We start from the raw sequence: 24,955 nt of genomic DNA on the forward strand, positions 1-24,955 counted from the left end.
TGTCTCAGCGTCCCCATCAGTAAAGCGGGGATCATTCCCACTTCCTGTGTGCTGTGCAAGGCTTAATCAGGGCTTGTAAATCTCCTTGAGGTTCACAGACGAATGGTTCTGTATGCCAGTGACTGGTATGGAGTTCACTCCCAGGCACTGAGATTCTGAGTAAGATTGTATCATTACTTCTAAGCTCTCTGTGGTTAGGGGTAAACGCTAGAGTTTCTGTTCTCCCTGCATGAGCTTCCCCCAGCCAGCTTCTGTGCACCGTCACGGCAGTTCCAGCATGTACCCATAAGTATTAACTAGTGGGACAACTGAATTATTGTACCCAAATAGTCTTCATATGCCGCTACACTGTCTTTCTCCACCAAGGGGACATAAACTTTGCCACACTGCAGCAGAGCCGTGGTCTGTCTATCTTGGTACCATATATTAGCCAGTAGCTAATTGCAGATACTTCAGAATGTATAATATGCCACTACAATGCCCATTATTATTCCTGGGGTAGGGGAGGAGGGGGGAATTGAGCCCAGCTGGTGATCATCATCATGATTTGAAGCAGGAGAATCGATGACTCTTAATTTTATCCTAGGTAGCATAATTACAACTTCTAGGCTGATGGAGTGTCTAGGCAAAGATTTTCAAAAGTGACTAGTCTCTTTGAATGCCTCCATGTTTGGAGGCCACGTTACAGTACAGGGGCCTGATTTCCAGACAAGGAAGCTGCTTTCTGAACATGAGGTCCATTTAAGGTGTCTCAAATTGGCATCCAAAATTTATAGTTACTTCTGAAAACCTTAGTCCAAAAACTGTTTCCCTTTTCTCTCTCAAATATATTGCTTTTGAATTTCATAGAGTCCCCTCCTAGTCTTGAAGTAAACAGGAAGAACCTGATTGGCTGCCTTTATTTATTTTTTAATGTTTTATTTTTAATCAACAGCAGTGCACTTATGTCTCTGACACCTCTTAGTGGTACTTCCCCAGATATAAGATACATGACACGGGGGAGGGAGGACGAGACAACTCTGTATCACTCAGGCCTTGGCTACACTTACCAGCTAGTTCGACGGCTGGAAATCGAAGTTCTGGGTTCGACTTATCGCGTCTAGTCTGGACGTGATAAGTCGAACCCGGAAGTGCTCGCCGTCGACTGCGGTACTCCAGCTCGGCGAGAGGAGTACCGCGGAGTCGACGGGGGAGCCTGCCTGCCGCGTGTGGACCGAGGTAAGTTCGAACTAAGGTACTTCGAACTTCAGCTACGTTATTCACGTAGCTGAAGTTGCGTACCTTAGTTCGAATTGGGGGGGGTAGTGTAGACCAAGCCTTAGAGACCAGATTCTCATCTCAGCACTGTGTATCTGAACTGTATTGTCTGGGTCTAAACTCTTACTGCAAGATAACGGGCCACCAGGGCATAAAGAGTTTGCTTGAGTGGCTCAGATTGCAGGATCAGGACCGTACATTATAAATTCCTTGGGGCAGGGACCCTCTCATATTATGGGCAGCTTTCGATAAATAAGAATTCTACACCTAGGTGCTACAATACAGCTATTGCGGCTGTGGTATAGCCAGCATTGTTCTGGGCCTTTTCCCATACAGCCGGGGTGGCCAGCCTGTGGCTCCAGAGCCACATGCGGCTCCTTGTACAGGCACCAATGCCGGGGCTGGAGCTACAGGCGCCAACTTTCCAATTTGCCGGGGGGGCTCGCTGCTCAAGCCCTGGCTCTGCCACAGGCCCTGCCCCCAGGGCTGGTGCAAGGACATTTCGCGCCCTAGGCGAAACTTCCATCTTGTGCCCCCCCACTCCCTCCACCTTGAGGCGCCCCCCCTCCCCCCCGCGGCAGCTCCCCACCCCAGCTCACCTCTGCTCCGCCTCCTCCCTGAGCACGCCGCCCCCACTCTAATTCTCCTCCCCTCCCAGGCTTGCGGCACCAAACAGCTGATTGGCGCTGCAAGCCTGGGAGGCGGGAGAAGTGGAGCGGCTGCTGCGCTGGGAGAGGGAGTCTGAGCCGCACGTGTCAGCGTGCCGCTGGCAGCCCAGCCCAGGAACGCTGTAAAAAAAAAAATTGGGGGCACCGCTTTTTGGCGCCCCCAAATCTTGGCGCCCTAGGCAACCGCCTACTTTGCCTTAATGGTAGCACCGGCCCTGCCTACCCCCACTCCACCCCTTCCCGCCCCCTCCCTTGAGCTTGCCGTACCCTCGCTCCTCCCCCTCCCGCCCAGAGCCTCCTGCACACCATGAAACAGCTGATCGGGCAGTGCGGGGGGGGAGGGGAGGTGCTGGGAGTGGGCGGGGGGAGCGGAGCTGTTCAGGGGGCTGCTGACGTGTTACTGTGGCTCTTTGGCAATGTACATTGGTAAAGTCTGGCTCCTTCTCAGGTTGGTCACCCCTGCCATACAGAGAGCACTTGGCTTATGTTGTACTTCACGTATTCAAAGCAGTTTACAAACACTAAACAATCAGTCCTCGCAGACACTTCTGAGATAATCAGGAAATGATACTTACCTGATTCATGGATGGGGAAACAGAGCCGCAGAGAGGTTAAGTGACATGCATAAGGCCACAGAGGGAGCCGGTGGCAGGGCTGGAAATAGACGCTAGGTCTCCTGAAACCAGTCCTGCATTCTGACCACTAGTCCATGCTGCTGTAAACACCAACACTATTTGATATCTTTGCCAGGAGTCTCCTCTGCAGCTTTCCAAATAAAGTGGCCCTAATGGGTCAGATTTTTTCAAGGAAGTCACTGGAACTGTAACGGAGCTGAATTATTTAGCCGAGTCCAATGTCTCCTCTTAAGGAAGCGCCGCATCCCCACTACTCCGTTGCACCAACATGCAACGTTCAGAAGAGCTCTTGGACCTTTGACCTGTGTCTAGAAGCGCTGAAGCGGCGGAGCTGCAGGTTTGCTACTCTAGCCCTGTAATGTAGACGCCTGCTACAGCGGGGAAGGGGCTTTTCCGTTGCAGTAGTAAATCCGCCCCATCGAGAGGGGGTAGCTAGCTGGCCAGAAGAATCCTTCTGTTGCCCCCGCAGTGTCTATGCCAGGGCTTCGTTTGGTTTAATTGCGTCGCTCAGTGATGTAGCAGGGTCAACCTAAGTAAGTGTCTGGTGTAGACCAGGCCTACGTGTATCTATGTCCACTCTTTGCCAGCTATTACCTCCCCCACCTCGTCTCTCTAAGATCCTGGGACTGGCCCGGTTACAACAGCATTGCCTACGCTAGGCACCGCGCGTGACGCCCTGATGCACAAAGAGATTTTCACTTTCACGGGTGGGGACACACTAGCTGTGCTGTCCTCTGGAGCAAGATTTCCCTTGACCAGGCTTTCTCCTGGGCTGATCATTGGCAAGGCCCCTAGATATAAAGACCAGGTTAACACGGCTTCCTGCAGCCACAGCGCTGTGCCACAGACTGCCAGCTTCTCTGCAGGGATGTGCAGCAAACTGTGCCACAGAAATGTTCCCTGTCGGGAGCACGTGCAGACGAGAGGAGCGGGGAAGGAATGGGGACTCTGCTCACTGAGACAAGACGCTTGGTTAGGAGCCAAGGGGAAAGAGAACCCCACTTAACATGTTTGTTTACTAAGGACCACGTGCCTTTTACCAGGGAGTAAACCCTATACTGACCTCGCCCAGTGCTCAGGGGGTGTGACGTGACAGAGACTTTCCAGGGCAGCCCGTTGTATCTTCTCTTGGGGGAGCTTTCTCTGATGGCAAAAAATAGGGTGCTTTTCAGAAGTCCTGGGCATGCTTAGCAGGGATGGAGGGGCAGTAACCGTAGGCGGAATGAGACCCAGGAAATCCACCCAACCCTTTTTCAGTGCATCTGCAGAAGGTTAAAAAGTCCCGGTGATCCTCTTCCAGTACAGAGCTGCTCCCCCAGGGAAGGTCTGGCAGAGTGTGGGAGCCCTATGCTGAGACCTCCTCTGGTTAGAAGGTTGATGGACCTAATCACATCAGCCATGCCATCAGGGTACAGACTAACACGGCTGCTACTCTGAAACCCATCAGGGGCTCGTTCACCTGCACATCTACCACTGTGATATATGCCATCATGTGCCAGCAATGCCCCTCTGCCATGTACATTGACCAAACCGGACAGTCTCTACGCAAAAGAATTAACGGACACAAATCTGACATCAGGAATCATAACATTAAAAAACCAGTAGGAGAACACTTCAACCTGTCTGGTCATTCAATGACAGACCTGCGGGTGGCAATTTTGCAACAAAAAAGCTTCAAAAACAGACTCCAAGGAGAAACTGCTGAGCTGGAATTGATATGCCAACTAGATAGAATCAACTTAGGCTTGAATACAGTCTGGGAATGGCTGAGCCATTACAAACATTGAATCTATCTCCCCTTGTAAGTATTCTCACACTTCTTATCAAACTGTCTGTACTGGGCTATCTTGATTATCACTTCAAAAGTTTTTTTTTCCCCTCTTACTTAATTGGCCTCTCAGAGTTGGTAAGACAACTCCCACCTGTTCATGCTCTCTGTCTGTGTATATACATCTCCTCAATATATGTTCCATTCTATGCATCCCAAGAAGTGTAGCCCACGAAAGCTTATGCTCAAATAAATTTGTTAGTCTCTAAGGTGCCACAAGTACTCCTGTTCTTTTTTCTCGTTAGAAGGTTTCAGCTATTCCCTCATCTGCTGTGTCAGGAGAGGTCAGTGACAAATGATCTTTCTCTTCTCTCTTCCCAGTCACTTTGGAACAAATTGAGCATCTTCACCGGAGATTCAAGCAGATAAGTGGGGACCAGCCAACCCTCCGGTAGGGTGCTTCTATTTCTGTGTCCTTTGTTTATTGCCCTGGCTGGGTTGTTGTTTATAAACTAGTTCCTTTACCGTGCACATGTGCACTTGCTCTGTCTCCCTCTGGGATTACAGAGCCCTATAGAGCGCTATCTGGGTTATATCATACCATGCATTACAGGTGATTGGTTCTTGGAACTGCCCAGAGAGGGAGAAAGTGAGAGTAATCTGTTATGTCAGGAAGAGACCATCTCTGACTCAGAAGGGAACAGATACCACAGCATAGTGCCAGGAGTTGCTACGGGGCTGGAAGGAGCATCCCTTTCTTGGAATTAGACTTTCAAACCAAGGTCCTGACCTTTTTCTGGTCATGAAGGATCCCAGGGCATTTTTCACAAGTCGGTGTCCAGGTTGAATCCCAATCTGGAGAGTTAACTAAATTCCGCTTGTAGTTTCAGCTGCCAATGGTACCTTTGTCTTTACTTTCTTTCCTAGACTGCTGTGTACTGTCGTTATATGCTGTTAAACATCAGCCCTGTTTCCAGAGGTGGCTGCATTCCTCAGCTGCTAAAGTACTAGAGCTGGCTACAAAAAAATTGTGTTGAAACATGGGCTGTCAAGCGATTAAAAAAATTAATCATGATTAATCGCACAATTAAAACATTTAATTGCTATTAATCGTGTGATTAAGCACACTGTTAAACAATAGCATACCATTTATTTAAATATTTTTTGATGTTTTCAACATTTTCAAATATATTGATTTTAATTGCAACACAGAATACAAAATGCACAGTGCTCATTTTATATTTATTTTTTAAATATTTGCACTATACAAAACAAATTAAATAGTAATTTTCAATTCACCTGATACAAGTACTGTAGTGCAATCGCTTTATCATGACAGTGCAACTTAAAAAAGTAGATTTTTTGTGGGGAGGGGTTACATAAAAACAATACACTGCACTCAAAAACAAAACAGTGTAAAACTTTAGAGCCTACAAGTCCACTCAGTCCTACCGCTTGTTCAGCCAATCGCTCAGACAAACAAGTTTGTTTACATTTGCAGGAGATAATGCTGCCTGCTTCTTGTTTACAATGTCACCTGAAAGTGAGAACAGGCGTTCTCATGGCACTGTTGTAGCCGGCATCGCAAGATATTTACATGCCAGATGTGCTAAAGATTCTTATGTCCCTTAATGCTTCAACCACCATTCCAGAGGACTTGTTTCTCTTAGTGATTGACCAAACAAGAAGTAGGACTGAGTGGACTTGTAGGCTCTAAAGTTTTACATTGTTACGTTTTTGAGTGCAGTTATGTAACAAAAAAAATCTACATTTGTAAGCTGCACTTTCACGATAAAGAGATTGCACTACAGTACTTGTATCATTTTTACAGTGCAAATATTTGTAATAAAAATACAAAAGTGAGCACTGTACACTTTGTATTCTGTGTTGTAATTGAAATGGATATATTTGAAAATGTAGAAAAACATCCAAAACTATTTAATAAATTTCAATTGGTATTCTATTGTTTAACAGTGTGATTAAAACTGTGATTAATTGCGATTAATTTTTTTGAGTTAATCGCATGAGTTAACTGCAATTAATCAACAGTCCTAGTTTCCCCAGCACAAAATAGCTTTTTGTCTAAAATGAATATTAAAAAACCCCTGGAAACTAAAAGCTTTTGGTAAAAAATTCTCAGTTCTACAAAACCAATTTTTTTTTTTTTTACCAAAAGTCCCAATTTTTTTTGGAAAACTTTTTTTTGTTTTTGTTTGAATAGCAAGATGTTCTTGTTTTTCAGTTTTGTTTTTCATCAAAAAAGTGAAATATGTTGGTAGGAAATTTTGAACAAAAAAGATGTGTTTGTGTGCATGTGCTTTGGGATCAAAAACCACGGTCTGAATGTTTTGTGGGGTTCTTTGAGGCTGGCTGGTAGACAGTGAAGCCAAATTCTAAAAACATGGCGTTATGAGAATACTCCTTCCTCCCATGTGACCTATGACAGTGTAAGGAATGTCAAAGCAGTGAGATGTACCGAGCGTATCAGAGAGAGCAGAAAAAGAACCAGGGGAGGTGACAATGAGAAATCTGGTCTCCATTTCCTGTTGTTGTAACAGGTTCTCTCAGTCCTGTAAGTGACCTTATCCAATGGGGATATCTTGTGCTCACAAGTTGCCTGTTCCTGTTAAGATTTGGCTCTAGCAAGCAATGGTTTTTCTGAGGACGCTTGTTTTACACACATCCAGATGTTTATCTCAGAGCGCAGCCACTTCTCATGACTTTGAAAAATGCTGCAAGAAGGCGGAAGAGACTGAATCACAGTACCGAGAAAAGATGTAGTGGCATAAAAGGAACTGGCCTCACTCTCTTAAGCCTGAAAGGACCACAGTCTTCCTGGATCGCTCTAATTGCTCCTGTTAATGCAGGCCAGGACCTGGGGAGGAGAGGAGGCTTAGAATAATTGATGTCTGCCTGGCGATTTTTGGCCATTCATTACTGTTTCAGGCACCATAAATCTGAGATTGTTTTGTAAGTGAAGCAGCGCAGAGGAACTCCTGGGGCCCCTGAGAACATGGTCTGCTGAATAGGGGTGGGGATTTGTATGTGCAATCAGCTTTCATTGGAATTTGAGGCTGCAGAGTGCCGGAGGGGAGGCCCTTCAAAGAGGCATAGTCCCCTGCACAGCCGAAAGGAGGTGAGAAGCCGCTTCTGTAAATGATGTGTGTGAGGAAGGGAGTTATCCTTATGGAGCCTCCAGAAATACTTCCCAGGTGGGGGGAGAATAAGGAAGCATGGAGTCTGCAGAGAGGCCCTCCCCTACCTGGATAGTAGGAAGAACAGGGAACCCCTCTCTCTACCTCCAGTCAGACACATGGCCTGCTTCCCCACTGCCTCCCAGCTGGGGGCTCCACTTGCACTTGTGGGAAGTAGGTATTAATTGCTATCACCAGGACAACAGAGTGGAGGGTTCTGATATCCTTCTTGTCTAGCTCGCACCCACCTTGCCCAGGTGCAAATGACTCGAGAGGATGCAAGGCAGTGAGAGGATCAGGCCCTGGAGATGGGAACGATCTTGGAGCCATGACCCAAAGCTCTAGAATGGCAGAGGGCTTTGCTAGCAGTTCCATTCCCTGCCCTGGCCACTAGCAGCATTTTAGAAATTGATGGTCCAAGATGGGGAGCACCGGCCAGTGTGGTGGATCCCTTCCAGAAGGAACATGCTGCCCTCGGGGTGTGGTGTCTGTAGTCACAGGGATAGTGGTGGGGAATTGGAAGCTACCAGCTAGGAACGGGGATGTTTACTCCTGGCTCTTTGGTGAGGGTGAAGTTGGAGGGAGGGTTTTATGCTACATGTTATCCAGGGCATGGAAAAAACCCACTGCCCCCCATAGCTACAGAACTGTAACCTACACCTGAGCTTCCCAGGGCGCTTTGATTGAAGTCCTCAAGTCCCTTGCTGGTTGAATGGAGTTCCCGGCCAAGTCCAGTACCTGAAACTCATCACATGTCCCAACGGGATCCCCACCACAGTCTTAGCCCTTCCTTTGTTCCAAAGCTTTGGTCAGCTAGCCCTGAAGATGCCATGCTGGGCTCTCCAGGAGACCCACTGGCCGCAGGGACAGGACTCTGTGCCTTCACTGTCGTGCTGTGTCCCTCCCGGGGCGACTGGCCACGCTCAGTAAAGCTGCTCGTTCCATAGCGAGTTTCTCTCAGTAACCAGCCACGCCGCGCTCTCCCAGCCCTGCCATGAGTCAGCCCCCCTGCCCAGAGCGGCAGGGTGACCTTTCTGTCACAGCACAGTCAGGTGGAGACCCGGCTGGGACAAGGTGGCATCGCTCTGTGATGGAAGCTGTCTGCCAGGAAGGTGCCAGGGGCAGACGACAGAGACGCACAGGAACCTGCTTTGCATAATCTGTCTGTCACTCTCTCCCCACGTCTTCAAGAGAGAAAACAAACAGCAGCTGTCACAGTGACTGACAAAGGAAATGGGCCTCCTGCAGCACAGTGCAAATGTCTCCACGGGCGCGTTGGCAGTAACCCTGCTTTGTCCTGGGGACCGTGCAACAGGCTCATTAAAACTGGTGTCACTGCAGCAGAGGAGGGGCTATGGGATGCTGGGGGCTGACACGGAGGAGACGCCTATTCCTTACGGAGAGCCCCAGCGCTGCCCTTGCTGTCGCTGCCCCATTCTGCGGGGAGTGGAGAGGGGAGTTTGTTGGTGCAGCCTGGCCCCCCTGGAGCAGCAGGCGACTGAGTTTCTTCCCACTGCCAATGCCCGGCGTGGGTCTCCCCACTGCAGTCTCCCTCCATCGTCCAGCTTAGGGACCCCCAGGACAAGCACTGAGAAGCGGCAAGGAGGTGGGTTAGTGATCGGAGCGGGATGGCGCGGTACCCAGGTGAGCTGCCCCTCTGGCCCCTCGGAGTCTTGTCGAGTGCAGCCCCACCCGGGTCTCAGGCCAGGAGCCACCATCTGGCTCCGGGTGGGATAACGTGATGCCCCCACTCTATACGGGCCCTGGGTTGCAGTCCCCTGGTGCCAAGAGTGAGGCTGGGACTCTGCAGTCCTGTTTCCTCCGGGGCAGTGACAAACTGCCTCCTTAGAGCCAAATATGCTTTATTCAGAACAACAGCGGGTCCGAGAGACCCTGTCCCGCAAAGCGATGCTATGCAGCCTAGCCACCCGGGTGTCTAACCCTCTTCCACCAGGGACTAGCTCCCTAGAGCCTCTTACTCAGAGCATCTCCCGTATACCTCCCGGGAGAGCCTCTGGCAACGGATGGTCTTCTCTCCCCCCTCACCCCAACTTCTCCTCCTCAAAGGGCTTTTCCCTGTGCAGTGACCTTTGATCTCCGGGCTCCAGCCTGGCCAAGCTGCTGTGTCACTGTGGGCCGGAGCCTGAAACTAGACCACTCGTCCATAACTGCCCTTCCAGGGATGTGCCGAGCTGGGGAGTCATGTCTCCCCTTGCTGCACAGCCCGGTTGAATTTAAGCATTGTAGGCATGGAACAACCGTTCCACCACCCACCAGTACAGAACAACCCAGGCTACAGGAGACTCTAATAACCCAATATACAAGAACTCTCCCTCACTGCCCGGGCCACATCCAGTGTCCAACTCAGTCTCCATTTCTGTCACGGGGGAGACCTGGTCCCCTGACCCCAGCCCCCGGCTTGCACCCAGCACCTTGCCACTTATTGTTCCTTCCTTGAGACTGTTTGCGCTGGCAGGTTTGCATCCGGCCGCCGGCCCCAGCTGGGGTTTGCACCCAAGAGGTGACCAAGTTATCTTGTTCTAAGTGATTTAATTCAAGTCCTTCCTACTGTACGTGCAGCTGCTGAAAACACGGTCCATGTCCGGCACCTAATGGAAAGCTGGAAGGAGGGGGTAAATTTTGCAAAGCTACTTCCCTTCCCCCAGTAGCACGAGCAAAACATTCTGATTAAAGGTCTGTTTCTTAGGCAGATAGGGAGCTCTCTGAATCAGTCCCTATCTCCATAGATAGCCAGCCCTCCCTCTGTCCCGTCGTGCTGTGAGATTCTCAGAGCACGCAGATCACCCACCGTGTAGTGACAGTGAGCGCTTGTTACAGCAGGTAAGAAAATTGCAGGCGCTATCGCTAGGGATGATGCGTGGGCCTGTTCATGCCTGCGGTGCATGCGCATCTCTGCCACAATGCACCTGAGCCACCTCTGGCCCAGCCTTTGCTCCCTGACCAAGAAGCAGGGGGTGACACCTGCAGGAGAATGCAAAGCACGAAGGGAAGCGGCATTTCCCCGGAAAGGCTGTTACTCCCTGGTTCTCCAGCCTGGCTGCTTCCTGCCAATGGTGCATACTTGCAGATTCAGGGAGGAGGTGATGGATTTGGCAGAATCGCCCCCCCGCCAACTCAGAGCACTAAAAAGTTATGAGTTAGGCCCCTCCCAAAATCATGAGTTTAAGGAAAAAGTACATATTGGTTCTTTTAATTTGGAATCAGTGCTTTCAGGGTTAGGTTTTCAAGCTTTTCTCTGCAACGAGGGTTAGAATCTTTTTCAAAGCTTTTCTACGTGATCACATGACTCCAGGAGTTGTGGCTTTATAAAAAAAATTACCGAATAGCATGACCTGACAATGCTGATCCTGAGCCAGCCCTGCTTCCATAACAAGTAGTATCGATAGACACCCTTGGTGTGGCCCGGGCTATTACCAGGGAGTGTAGCGCGAGAGCAGAGCGAAAACAAAGCTGAGGGATTGGGAAAGCAGCCAACTGGAGAAGGCAACATAACGTGAGCTGCAACAGAACAAGAACTGAGCAATGCAGCATCAGTGAAAGTGACAGACAGGAAGACACTATTTCCTCCTGTCCTTTCCTGAATGGACTACAAATAGACTGACTAATTCCTCGGGGGGGGGGTGGAAGGATCCGCAGCTCTGCGAGTTGGGCTGCTGCTCGGTGCCAAGCTCTTTCCGCTCGCATTGCAGGACCGTTCCACGCTGAGCTGAGTAATCTGAATGGTACGCTAGGACGTGTGGGCAATGCCTGGCACGCGCTGAGTAAATGCCCCGTTACCAGAAGGGTTAAAATAATAAACCCTCCATCAGTGAGAGAACTTCTGAGATGGGAGGCTTTTTTTTTTTTTAATTGAAGGCCCAGCAGCTTCACGGGACGGGAAGGTTTAGCTGTCCCCGTTAGCACACAGCTGTTGGGGATTGGTATGGTCCTCTCTCAGTTTTGCAGGTTGCATTGTACCTGTGCCCGGCTGGTTAATCCACTTAATGAAGCTGGGCCCATGGCAGGGCTGAATCTGATTAAGCTTTTGTGCTTTGGAAAACGGCTAGCGCGTAGTAATCTGTGACCAAACCGTCTTGAGCTCGTCATGGGACAAGAGCCACTTTCCTGCCCCAACCCCGGGTGTCTTAAAGCAGTAACTGAAGTCCCTGTTTTCCCTTCTGCTCCGATTCATCCACCCTTTGTGGGTGTCTCTGTTTCCTTTACAGCAAGGAGAGTTTTGACAGGATCCCCGACCTGGAGTTCAATCCAATTAGGTCAAAAATTGTCCGTGCCTTTTTCGACAAGAGGTAAGACAAGCAGCCCTGGCAGCTAGCCGGGAGGTTTGATGTGTCCTCGTTCACGGAGTTTAAACTATAACAGGCCCTCAAACAAAGCTGCGTGGGTTTTGTTCCTTTGTAACCCCTATTTCACTTCCTTCTACTTGGTATCATTTCAATCTCAGGTTGCCAGCTGAAGGGCAACCCCCTCAGCCAAACGAAGCGGCTAGTGCCTGTCGTTTTAAGGGAGCAGTGCACTGGAGAAGGCTTTGCGAGTGCTGCAGTGAGGGGGGTTGAGCACTGCAGGGGAGAGGCTTTGGGGGAGACTCGGGGCTGTTGGCGTCCCCCTGTCAGGAAGCCGGGGTGAGGTCACTGTTGGGAGCCGGCTGCCAGAGCTAGGATGCTGAGCCAAAGGTACACAGCACAGAAGCACCCAGGCAGGGTACAGTTAAGCATAGGGAGTAGGTGAGGTCTGACGAGTGGCTGACCCAGGGTGGTGAAGCACCCGTGGGCCTCTGTGTCACAGACATTTAATGTTAGCCGGGGGAAAGCACTAGCAACCATAGGGCAGGGAACAATCCTGCACCAACCAGGGTGGCATGGCTGGAGAAGATCTAACAGGCTGCATCTCTCAGCTCTGATTTGCGATGGAAAGGCACATGCTGGCTGAATGCTCGCTGCCCGATCTGTCATTTCTCACCTTGTCTTCATCATCTCGTGCCGCTGCAGGAACCTACGGCAGGCGCCGGATGGGTTAGCTGATGAGATCAACTTTGAGGACTTCCTGACCATCATGTCCTACTTCAGGCCCATTGAGATGAACATGGACGAAGAGCAGCTGGATCACTTCCGGAAAGAGAAACTAAAATGTGAGACTTTCCCAGAGTCCCCAGCTCAGGGCTCCCCAGTTTTTGAGGGTGGGCTGCACAGACACCCGGTCCTCCTGCTCTTTCATTATTTCCTTACATTTGCAGTAAGCCTCTGGGTTCTGGGGTGCATGATTATGATTTGGCTGTTAGCCATTGGAGCCCATGACTGACCCTGTCGCTCTCCTGTGCCTTGTTTCCTAGTTCTCTTTCACATGTACGATTCGGACAACGATGGGAAGATCACCCTGCAGGAATACAGAAAAGTAATGTATTGTTCCAGCCTTCCCCTCTCCCAAAGCCTTTCCCAAAACCACTGCCACCCCTAACACCCGTCCGACTTGCTTCCCGCTAGGTGGTGGAGGAGCTGCTGTCTAGGAACCCCCATCTGGAGAAGGAGTCGGCGAGGTCAATTGCGGATGGTGCCATGATGGAGGCTGCCAGCATCTGTGTGGGACAAATGGTGGGACCCCTTTGGGTGGTATAATTAAGCGTAGATATTGCACCACGTGTAGCTGGATGCCAGGCCCTGCAGCGTACTCTGGTGCTGCTCCATGGGCGAGCACGCTGCACAGGACCGGTCTGGTCTGTGTAATGCACTCTGCTCCCATGTGCTGTACTTCAGCGCTGCTTTTGGGCTGGGCGCTCCAGGGCTACTTGTGGTGCTGTACCCGACGCGGTCACTCTGCCCGCCCTTGCTGTCTGCCGGATCCCAATTGCAGCTGGGCACATCAGCAAAACGGGTGCACCCAAAATTCATCAGAGAAACCCCACTGGAGTAAATGGCCCAGCTCTAACCCCGCCGTGGGTATAGACAAGTCTCCACTTAGGCCCCATTCAGCTTGCGCTTACGTCCCATTGCAGCCTCGGTGCCTTGAAGGCTGGAACTCTCAAGCCTCCCTTTGCTAAGAGGTCCAGAGGCCTGAACACCAAAGGAACAACAAATTATTCGTCCCCTTTCACTGTCCTAATGGGGCGGCATTTGGTGCCTGTTCCTTTGGCCTGTATCAAATGGGCAGCTGTTGCTGCTGACTGGGACTGAGAAGCAGGTGACGGTGCCTAGCGCGGAGTGTGGCGCTGCAACAGCAGCAGTCAGTATTATGGTGCTTGTTTGCTGCAGCGTCCCTGTCCCAGCAGCCTCGGTGCCCAGACGTCCAATTGTCTTGGGGCTAGCGTTCTGCTCTGTAATGTCTTCAGCTGTGTTCTTTTCCTCTAGTTCTGTTAGTCTTGGAGCCTCACAAATAGAGCAGCCCATGCCAACAACAAACTGGTTGCACTTGGGTTCCCCCCCCCCGGTCTTATGTAATAATAATCCTTTGCACCCTATCACTGTGAGAGTAGCTAAGCATTACCCCCATTTTAGGGGTGTGGAAACTGAGGCACGAGGCAAGCCTCCTGACTCCCCGACCCCTGCCCAGACCACCCTATCTCTTTCAATCTTTTCAATGCTATTAACAGAGCTGGAGTGGAGTTAATTCTGTCTCTCTTCCCAAACTGTAGGAGCCAGACCAGGTGTACGAGGGAATCACGTTTGAAGACTTTCTTAAGGTTAGCAAAGACTTTTGTGTTGCGCAGACTAACTTTTAAACAGGGAGCCTTGTTGGGATGGGAGGAGCTCTAGGGCTGAATTCAGCAGGATAATTCATTCCCCAAACTTGTCTTGTGCAGTAGTTGCTACCCAAACCGTTCTGGCGTTGCAGTGACGGTGAAAATACCTGTGCGCAACACCTAATCCTCTTGAGCTAATGTGCCTAAGCTGCTGGTTCCCATGCTGGGCTGGCTCCCAGGGCTATTGGAAAGGCTGTGGCCTCGTTTACCCACTGCCACCTGTCCTCCTTTTGTTAGTTGCAAAGCCACAACTGCCCCAGGCTTTTCTCCCCTCCAGACACTGCCAGGGACGTGGTAACAGCTTCCCGGGGTGCAACACAGGCAGTGGCTGGGCAGGTTTCCCATGCGCCGTCTCCTGCCAGTGTGCTCGGTGTTGTTCTGAAGGGCTCACTTCTGAGAGGCGTTTGGTCTCCAAGGCCCCTTTGTTCTTGACAGAGGCTGTCAGCTAGGGGTGCCAGATGGGACAGTGGTTTCTGTGATGTGGACCCTGGCCCCAGATGAATTGGACGGAGACACTGAACTTGCTTCACACAGAGCTGTCAGGTGGTAGCAATGTTCAGCCATTACCAGCGCTGGCCATTCAGCGCGGGTATTAAACAGACCAGCTCAGGGCAGAAGGAAATGCCTGGGGGCTCCTAAGTGGCAGGAGCCCTTCTCAAGTCCATTGCTGGGAAAAGACCAAGCCCCTGACGTCCATCGCATTTAACCCTGCCTGTTCCAATTCCAGCTGTGGCAGGGGATTGACATCGACACCAAGATGCACGTCCGCTTTCTAAACATGGAGACTATTGCACATTGCCACTGACCTCTGCCAGTCCACAGAGCCACTGACCTGCAGGGCGAGGGGAGTGGAGCCTTGGGCAGAGGAGCCAGGCCAGTGACCTCCAATGGCAGGTCCATGCTTTGGGTACCAGATGTCTGTCATTTTGCTACTGGTGTGTGTGATTAAATCTTATGAGGTCCCTGTGTTCCCACAGGGGCTGCATTGTAGAAATGTCTGGGGCTTAAATGCCGACTCCTTTGTATAATAAAAGAGTTTTGTTTTTTACTCTCTGCCCGAGGAACGTCGTTCCCCCTTCAAGGTGGCCTGAAACCTGGGAGTGCAGCTTCTCTGGAGCCTCCTGTTGCAGAGCAACAAGCTTAGCGACAAGGAGGCGATGCTCTTGGGGGGATAATAGGCAGCTGTTGTTAGAAAGCAACTGCTGCTGTAGCCATTAACATTGCAAGTGCAATAAATCACTCTCTCCTGCCCTCTTGCAGCCAAGGATATGCTCAAGCGTGTGGCTGGGGGGTGGGGAGTGGTTTTTCTCCGTTTGCAATTTTCACAGTGGTCCTTTCTGGATCTTTGATCACAGCAGCCAAAAAAAACAAAACAAAAAAAACAAAACAAAGAAGGGACCCAAGCTTAATGTAACAGGAAAATGAATTAGACTGGACCTTTGTCACCGTTCAGCTCCAATGTACAGATGGGCAGGCCTCCCATGGTCAACCTATGACTCATATACCCGCCCCCCCAATACACACTGAATTTATCATGCCAATCTGACTCACCTGCCCTCTGCCCACTAACCAATGGGCTGCTGGCATTCCCATCAGCTGAGCAGCTTAAAGCAACCCCTCCCCACTGTTTGCATGGTAAGCTCTTGGGGCAAGCAGTATCTCTCACACAATATGTATATGGCATCTAGCCCAGTGGGTGGCTCATATCTTTGTTGGCAGTTCTAGGTGCTGCTTGTTGATAACATCAATTTAAAAAACAGAATCACCTGCCCTGAAAAGTTTCCTTTTCTTCTCATTTATTTCCATCTCTAAATGTGCACAGACGCAGGCAGGCAATGGAACAGTGTCAGGTTTTGAATCCTGCCAATCCCAGGTCCCAGAAATGGAAACTTTCTACCGGTGAAAGCGGCTAAGATCCAATATCCACTGAGATGTTCACTTATTTCTAGGCCTGGCAGATCAAAACCCATATTCTGTATAAAAAAAGCAAACTGAGACCTTCTTCTTGGCTGGTATTACTATATATAGTTCTTCCTTTGGACTCCTGTCACCAAGGCAGCCTGTGGTAGGCAAAAATAGGGGCAAAAATACTGTTTTTAGAAACTATAGGTTTTTTTTTTTTTAAATAGGTTTTTCTACAAAAGACGTGGCACAAACCAAATTCGAGTGGCCTAAGCAAAAATGTTTCTATGGCACAACAGGGCAGGGCAGGGCAGGGCAGCCCTCTTGCACACCAGTAAAACCATTATGCCAGCACGGAGTGTGTGGGTGTACACTAGAGATGGTTTAGTGCATGGATCTGTCTTAAACGTAACTGGGCCCTAGGGTGCTTGCTTGGTTGCCTAGCAGAGATTTGCCCTTAATTAAAGGGTGAGCAAATGTGTGCTGGGCACCTTGAAGATACTTGAGAGCATGTTCTTAAGAATGGGCATTGGGGGGTTCTTAGTGCAGGAGCAGCCGTGGTGGGGTGACATGTTTCTATGGGCAGGTCTATGTAGCTATGTTACATTGCTCAGGGGTGTGAAAAAGTGTCTCCCCACTACCCCCCGCCCGTGCAAGTTTCACGCTGTCCCCACCGGCTCTGTGTCGGCAGGAGATGCTCTGCTGGCGTGTTGGATTTTAAACAAGCTCTGGGGAGCATTTGAATATCTTCCCCCCTCTCCATGCTGAGAGCCCAGGCCCAGCTTTGGGCCCATTGCCCCCCCTCCCCAGCACAAGGCAAATGCCAACCACTCACACTGACATAGGGGAGCCCATGGAGTACACACTGGTGGAATTATTAGCATCGTAGACCTTTTCCTGTCAACCGAGACCCCAAACAGACCACACTGCAAAGGGGAGATGTGGGATAGTCAAGGCATGGCTGCGTAGATCCACATGCGTTCAGGAGCAGTCTCCACCAGGGCTGTGCACTACGAACCTGTTTCCTCATACCACCTACCCCAAGCACATGCAAGGCTGTGCACTCCCAACCGCCACCCCTTTCCTTCCTTCCAGCTGGGGCTGAGAGCCAGCAATCAGTTTAGTGTATCTTCAAAAGCTCGGCCCTGGCATCCGCTGGAGACTCTTCCATGAAAGAGCTACACCTCTCCTCCTACAGCAGCAAGCACTCTCCTGCTTCCTTCCAACACGGCCCAATTCTAGGGCTCCCTGAGCACCAGGACCAAGTGACCCCATGGTCATCCTCACTGCCCTCAGGGATGGAGACAGAAAGATGCCTGGAGATCCCTCAGCCCAGTCTTGTTCTCCCTTCACTGATTCACGTTACCCCATAACTACCCCCATCCGGTGGCCCACCTAATTACAACTAGCCTGATCCTTAGGGAAACATAGCCCTGTGACACTCTACTTTGCAACAAGGCCACAACCCGAGTCTCGAAGAGACCATTCCAGGACTGGACAGCCCAGCAAAAAGATCAGGATCAACCTTTGCTACCAGGTCTAGCAATAGCGTTGCCTGTTAGCCCAATGCGCCCCCAACTCCAGATCCTGTGTCTGGGCAGCTCTGTGGGAAACTGTGCAATCCCTGTTACTGCTCCCTGAATTTAACACCGCTTCAAAAGGCCACCTGATACAAAGAACGATGCATCGCTCATTATCGATCTGTCTTTGTCCCAGGAGCGAGTAGGGAGCCAGCAGAGAGGATAGAGTTTCCCCTCTGGAAGAGGCAGTGATGAGATCCCTCTCCCCTCAAGTGCTGCTCCTGCTCCGGAAAGGCGCTGCCGGGCACCAGTGCTGGGATTCACACTCCCCACCCAGCCAGGTTCCTGGGCTAGAAAAAGCGCACTTTTGTTCCTTGGGGCTTGAGGAGCAGCCCCCTCAGCAGGGGCTCTCCGGGCAGTTGGCACTGAGCATATTGGCATTTTAGGCCATCCTGGATCTGTCCTCGCCCTGGTAAAGGCCAGGTGGTTACCTGTTATTGCTGCAGGAACACTGGAGTGCTTTGATCACGTGCTCAGGTGGAACACAGGTAGGTCGATTGCATCTAACAGATCCTAGTGAAAATAAATCATATTTCATCCGTACAGCACAAGGTCCATTGATAGCACTGTATAAATGACGACTCAGAAAAGCAGAGCAGGACATTCCCTTTCAGGCAAAGAAGCTAATTACTCATATCCTATCATGGCTACTTTCTAACACCAGCAATAGCCTAGTTTGCACTTGGGCATGGAGCACAGCTGGAATTACCAGAAATCATTCTGAATCCGCCGTCTGCTAAATGAATGCCAGGGATAGGATCAGTCCTGCTAAAGGGACAGCCCTCCAGTACACCCAATGGAAAACTGCAAAATAGTAGCAGCATTAAGGGCCCATTGCAGACCAGAGCAAACCCCCCACTAACGGAATAAGCCCATGTTTGGTCCTACACGAACTGGTGCCAGTGCCCCCAAACCAGGCTATTTCATTAACAGCAGTGATTCTTCACAGGACACACTCACAATTACTATGCAGAGCATCTCTTTCACAGCAACCCAGCAACCCCTTCAGTCTATTAATGAATAATAAAGTGAGACAAAAACAAATTAGATAAGGCTGGGGAGGAATGTGAAAACGGTAAGATGGATTCCAGGGAGAAGCTGTGAAACAGGTTGGGATAATGTGCCAAATGCTTCAGTTATCATCCAAAGGGAAGGCCAAAGTTGCCTAGGGGCCCGGAGGCATGGGGAAGGAGTGGCCAAGTGAGTCAGAGAGCGCGGTGTGAGGTTGAACAAAGGTTTACATAACACGGCAACAGGTCACACGTATTCTATGGGGGACAGAGACAAATAAAGAGGTGGGTGATCTGGCCACACGCGCCTGTTCATGTTAGAATAAAGACAGGGACATCTTAGACCAGTCAATGAATAGCCTAGTTATAGCAGAAATGTTCTTCAATAGGTTTTTACTACACACCTGAACGAAACCAGATGCCCAGGCTGTAAACCACAGAGCAGAAGGAAGGGAGCTGGCCTCTCCGAAATGGAAGGGATTGTTAAATTACACTACAGAGATCAGAAATACCCAGGGCTTCTTGAAAACGTAAACTGTATTTTATTGTGTGGTCAACTTGACTGAGTTTTTCTTACACATTTCCACTAGTGCAGTGTGTTAGAGAAAAGTAACGGGGTTATTACAACCAAATAACACATAGAAGTTTATTGGGGGTCATGGAAAACATCACAAGCCAAATACAATAAATAATTGTAAATGATTTCCTTTCTCAGGCAGGAGAGATTCCCCTGGGACTGTTTCAGTATCCAGGGTGGCTAATTTTTATGCGAAGAGACAGCCCAAAAAGAACCATTTCACCAACAGACTTGCTAGGCCTGCTCTAGACATAAAGTTGTGCTGATTTAACTAAAGGTGTGATTTTAAACTCATTTTGTTAAACCAGTGAAAACACAGACACACAATCCATTTTAAACCTGATTGATGGTGGTTTAGCTTGCACTGAGAGAAGTACAGGTGCAAGCTAAACCAATAACCCCCAGTCTTACACTGATGGAAGTTACGGCCATGCAGGACTTGGCACCAACTTAGCCAAATCAGTTTTTAAACCAATTTTAGTTAAACCAATGCAGCTTTTGTCTGTAGGCAAGGCCATATTTCTACTCTTCTTATCAAGAGTCAGACGCCGCAATATACAATTCAAAGAAGTCAACACGAGTTAATCACGCCCAGAGGATGCAAGACAGAACCTGTGTAGTCACCTAGTTTGGCAGCTCTGTCCTCTCTACTTTGCTAAATGGGCATGATCAGTCTCAAATATCATGTTATCTCAGTGATTACAAGAAGGTTCATAGAATCATTATTAGAGACAACCTGGAATCAAAACGACTTCCGAGACAGTGGAAGGATGCAGTTCAGGTACAAGGCACTGCCCAGCCTTGTACCTCAGTGCACAGGGATTAGCCCACCTTAAGTCTGTAAGGAGGAAAGTCCTTACAATAACAAACATTTATGAACCTTTAAGGTACAGATTCAGAGATTTTTAAAAATTAAAACTTATTTAAAAAAATAATTCTGAGTTGTTTGGCCAGCTGAGTCTCCAAGCCACTCAGGCCTGGATGAGAGCGAGCTGCCTCCTATGCAGAGCGCATTGTGCTTTGTTCTGTTGCAGACTGCTGGACATTCCCCTGCCCGCAGCACACGCAGGGAGACAAGAACTGGCAGCTCGTCACGCAGGAAAGAGATCCCAAGCTTGTGGCTCTGCAGCAGGCCTGTTCCCAGTTCTTGTTTCTTTCTCTCAGGACAGCCAAGCATCTGCGTATGCTTGAGCTCCTCTGTGCCCTTATCATCCTGCCGAGAAAGTATCAATTCTCTTTCACTTTGCCACTCAGGGTTCTCCTTTGCCCCACCATGGCACATCGATCAGCCATGAGAATGAGGTCACCAACACTCTTCCCGTGAGCAGTGGGAATGGACCATTTCCCCAGGTTTAAGACTCCCACTCATTTTTCAATCTCCACTGACCAGAGCAAAGGTTCAAAGGTCATTTTGGATCATCAGTATGTTTGAGTGATACATTTGGGGGCAGCCTCAGAATCTGCTCTTGCATATGCCTTCAGTTTTCAGCGAGAGCCCAGCCCACTAAATGTGTTGGAACAAGTCAATGCAATCTTTAGTTATCACCTCTTGTGATTCCCAGTTTCCTTTCTGCTCCATGTTGGTTGGTAGGGGACTGGACCACAGAAAACCAAGGAAAAACCGTTCCTAAGTTACCAAAATGTTGTCATAGGGGACAGCAAGGCCAATGTTGTAGTTGTAACCAGTCACTTCATCATACGAAGAGCGGCAAATAGGAAGGACACTCTCTCGAGCCAACTGGTCCACTGAGAATTCATAGGCATAGATGATTCCTCGATGCCTGGGCAAAAAACAAACAAGGAGGACAACGTGCCATTTCTAATTGTGTTACAAGCAAAATCAAACCTTTACCAACGTGCAACAAGTCTGGTATCCTGCTTCCAAAAGCAGCCAACATCTGTTGCTTCAAGAAAGCAAATGAGGCCTCAATACACCATGAACACTTGTGCAGTATTGTAGATAGAAGGAAATCCCTTCCTGACCCTGGCAGTGTTCGCTGTATGCCCTGAAGATGAGATTTGATTCTCTTACTTTAGCAATATATAGATATAACAGTTACCTGCCCATAAATGATCTAATCCGATTCAGGGACAGGGAAAGTCAGTATATTATAGCTGGATACTTGGAATCAGAAAGGGAAAACTGAACTGATATGCAAATGCCAGGACCTTAGTTTAGGCTTCAGCATTTTCCCTTTGGGAGCTAATGCCATCACTAACATTTAACGCAAGGCAAGGAGCTGCATTCCCTATGCGGCTTCAGGGGGTTGTGTGTTCACCTACTGAGGAGGAAACAGACTCGAGTTCAGAGGCAAACAGAGAGAACATTGCTTCCCAATAGCTTGGAAGATTTATCTGCTGTTAAATGCTGCACCTCTCTCTCGTTGCTGGTTTGGCATAAGGTGTTTTTGAACTGATATATTTTCATAAGTGTCTCCACTCCTCTTTAAGACTGAGCGTTCAGATGCAGAAACTTCTGCCCTCCAGAGCCTGTTCACTCACCTACGGTGAGCTGTCAGGTCATCATCCATGATGCTGGCACCCCGGGGGTTCTTCTCATCTGGGATGTTTGCTGTGATGAGGCTGTGAGTATTGAACCAAATATGACGGACTGGGTGTCTGGAAAATAAAGAGCAGAATCGGGTGGGAGAATCCACTTACACACGTATCAGACACCTAATGATCTAATAGGAACAATGATAAACCTAACTCCGCGCCCTGTCTTTAGTCACAGGTGGAGAAACTAGACTTTCATTTTTTCTAGGCAGTACAGTGAAGCCTCAGAGTTACAAACCCCTCGGGAATGGAGGTTGTTCGTAACTCTGAACACAACGTTACGGTGGTTCTTTCAAAAGTTTACAACAGAACATTGACTTCATACAGCTTTGAAACTTTACTATGCAGAAGAAAAATGTGGCTTTCCTTTTTTTTTTTTTTTATTAGTTTATGTTTAACACAAGACTGTACTGTATTTGCTTCTTTTTTTTTTTTTTGGTCTCTGCTGCTGCCTGATTGTGTACTTTTGGTTCCAAAGAAGGTCTGTGGTTGACTGGTTAGTTCGTAACTCTGGCATTCGCAACTTTGAGGTACTACTGTATCTATTTAAAGTATGAAAATGAAGCTTTTAGTACCATCTAGTGGCGTATTGCTAGAACACAGATGGAACTGAGAGCATATCGCAGGCGATGCTGTGAGGCAGCACATTTGCTTATCTTCTCTGTGAATGCACTCGTCCACATGTGAAGACAAGAAAGCCTCTCAAAGCTAACTGTATCCACGTCCACCACCTTGTGACACTTCAATCGGAATCATGAGCTGTGACTGCTTCAGAGAGCCACTGTCTGACACACAGCTGAGTGGTCCTTCCATCATTCCCTTCACTTGTGAACAGTTTAAATATCGACCTCAGAACCCTTGTATCAAGGCAGGACTCTTTCAATTTGAGACACACCCAGAGGATTTTGTCTCCTGTCCTCTCCCAAACAAACAAATCATTTCCCCTGCTTGTTTTTTCCTCCTGCTTCCCCCTCTGTGACTGTGGGTTATGGACACAGACACCCAATAATGCCTTTCCTTTCAGTAAGGGCCTCCTGGCACTATTCATTTAGATTATCCTTTCTGACTCATCCACAGGTTAATAATTTTATAACTGCTAAATCTAATGACTTCAGTCATATGCTATGTTTCCTTCTTCACCCCAAAGGGCCATCAGATACAAATAACCCTCTTCCCTGACATACTCATTAAGTGTTGCATTGGAAGATAATCAATGAATAATGTTCCTAATGCATCAGCTGCATCACAAAGAACTTAACAACTCATGGGGTCAAAAGAGAAGGGGACCACCTAGTTTTAATCAATGACCTAACTTGAACTCTCCAGACAGTAAATACCTTGTCTCATCCACCTCAGCCTTGGGAAAGGGTCATTACAGTTAGGATATATCTGTCCATTTTATAATAATAGGGTATCACTCTCAGACTTACCAAAGGCTAAACCTTGAGGTCTTTGCTTCGGCAGAACTTTAATCAAATGGGAATTTTGCCTGAATAAGAACTGCATAAGGAAATCGTTAAGATTTGGTGCATGCAACTAAGGGGTCTGTCTTCATCTCCAAGATATTAAAACATTGTGTACTGTCAGCATAAACAGCGATGGGTATGTCAGTCTGCTGGTGCAGAAGCATCATTTTTGGCCCACTGATTATTGCTTTTTAAAGGGATGTGAATATGTTGTGGAATAATCTCTGTAGTCTGATCATTTAAAAAACAATTATGTCCTCCCTTTTGTCAACTCAAAGGCATAGGACAATGCTGTACAAACAGTTAACACAAGAGTAAAACAGACAAAAGACTGGTAAACCAAAACTGCCCAAAATTCAGGGTTTGTAAAGTGAGATTTGACAAAAGCTAAGACAAAAGAAACTTTCCCAGAATTCAATACCACACACCAGTATGAGAAATTTCACCGGGACCAACACTGTTTTTATGGAGGTGAAGCACATGAATTTACAATTTATTGTCTAATCTGAGAGAAATGCAAAAAATAAGCCATGAAAAATAAATCAGATTTATAAAAGTTACCTTCATTGCAGTAATGATGTGTTAGAAGTAGCCTATTTAAAGGACCTCAGTCTCTTAAAAGTTTGTTTTATCAGTGCTCCTTTAAATTAAATTAGCAACAACACCCAAGAAAATTGTGGAGAACACACACACACACACACACACACACACACACACACGCGCGCGATTAACCATTTGGAATCCTCTTTAATCTGAGTCCAACTGAACAGACCACAGATTCCAGATTTCAGTTTTCAGAGACTGAAAACTAACAGAACTATCATGCTGTCCTCAGAAAATTTAGGCATAAGATATTCAGGACCAAAGTGAAAACATGCCAGTCAGTCTGTCCACTGGATCTGGAAATGTCATGGCAGTAAAGCCCCTCGAGCAGATGAAGTTACCTGGCGTGCATTTCCCATAGCTTGGTGCCCATTCGCTGATCCCACACGCAGACCAGACCCTCCTCTCCTCCACTGACAATTTTCCAGTCATCCATCTGCACGGCAGACACTCCTAAATGGTGGGCATAGAGGGAGCACAAAGATTTGCTTCTGCGGAGGTCGTATACCCTGACCCTGAACAAATGGAAATCAAGAACAGAGAGAGGCAGCTGTTACACTCCTATCTGCAGCTCATGAGAATGCAAACACTGTTTGGACTGTTAGCACGTTGATTACAGTTGCATTACACTTACAAAACACCACAATACTTTTAAAGAGCCTGCAATTCACTGGCAAAGGCAGAAATCCAATAAAATCAGCAGCTAAAAACTGCCAGCTAAGCCCATCGCTCTATTGGCTGTCTAAGGCCATGTCTACACTATGGGCACTATATACCATAGCTATGCCATGGTAACCCCATAGTGCAGATGCAGACTATAGCAACAGAAGGAATTTTTGCATCACAATAGGAACTCCCTGAGCAACAGTAACTAGATCGACGGAAGCATTCTTCCGTCATCCTAGCGGCATCTGCACCTGGGGTTAGGTTGACATAGCTGTGTCGCTCAGGGGTGTCCATTTTTTTTACACCCCTGAACGCCACAGAT

The 24,955-nt window shown here is 48.6% G+C and overlaps 2 protein-coding genes across 4 annotated transcripts in view; one reads left to right on the plus strand and one right to left on the minus strand.

Annotated features, from left to right (window-relative positions):
* The window catches only part of TESC (tescalcin), a 38,800-nt gene extending 23,479 nt beyond the window's left edge, over window positions 1–15,321 (plus strand). The window contains exons 2-8 of one of the 2 annotated variants that reach the window (XM_034791212.1): window positions 4,710–4,779; window positions 11,749–11,829; window positions 12,529–12,668; window positions 12,870–12,931; window positions 13,021–13,128; window positions 14,166–14,213; window positions 15,001–15,093. In XM_034791212.1, coding sequence (XP_034647103.1) covers window positions 4,710–4,779; window positions 11,749–11,829; window positions 12,529–12,668; window positions 12,870–12,931; window positions 13,021–13,128; window positions 14,166–14,213; window positions 15,001–15,078 — 587 coding nt within the window. In that variant the 3' untranslated portion in view covers window positions 15,079–15,093. Of the gene's footprint in view, window positions 1–4,709; window positions 4,780–11,748; window positions 11,830–12,528; window positions 12,669–12,869; window positions 12,932–13,020; window positions 13,129–14,165; window positions 14,214–15,000 lie in introns of both variants that reach the window. The other variant, XM_034791211.1, reaches the window with a different exon arrangement.
* Window positions 15,322–19,284: 3,963 nt separating this feature from the next.
* Window positions 19,285–24,955, minus strand: part of FBXW8 (F-box and WD repeat domain containing 8) — a 62,562-nt gene continuing 56,891 nt past the window's right edge. Inside the window, exons 9-11 of one of the 2 annotated variants that reach the window (XM_034790604.1) lie at window positions 24,309–24,482; window positions 21,845–21,961; window positions 19,285–21,123 (exon numbers count right to left, since the gene is read on the minus strand). In XM_034790604.1, the coding sequence (XP_034646495.1) occupies window positions 20,970–21,123; window positions 21,845–21,961; window positions 24,309–24,482 (445 nt within the window). In that variant the 3' untranslated portion in view covers window positions 19,285–20,969. The remainder of the gene's footprint in view (window positions 21,124–21,844; window positions 21,962–24,308; window positions 24,483–24,955) is intronic. The other variant, XM_034790605.1, reaches the window with a different exon arrangement.

This window comes from Trachemys scripta, chromosome 15 (genome assembly GCF_013100865.1).
Source record: "Trachemys scripta elegans isolate TJP31775 chromosome 15, CAS_Tse_1.0, whole genome shotgun sequence".
Classification (NCBI taxonomy): domain Eukaryota; kingdom Metazoa; phylum Chordata; order Testudines; family Emydidae; genus Trachemys; species Trachemys scripta.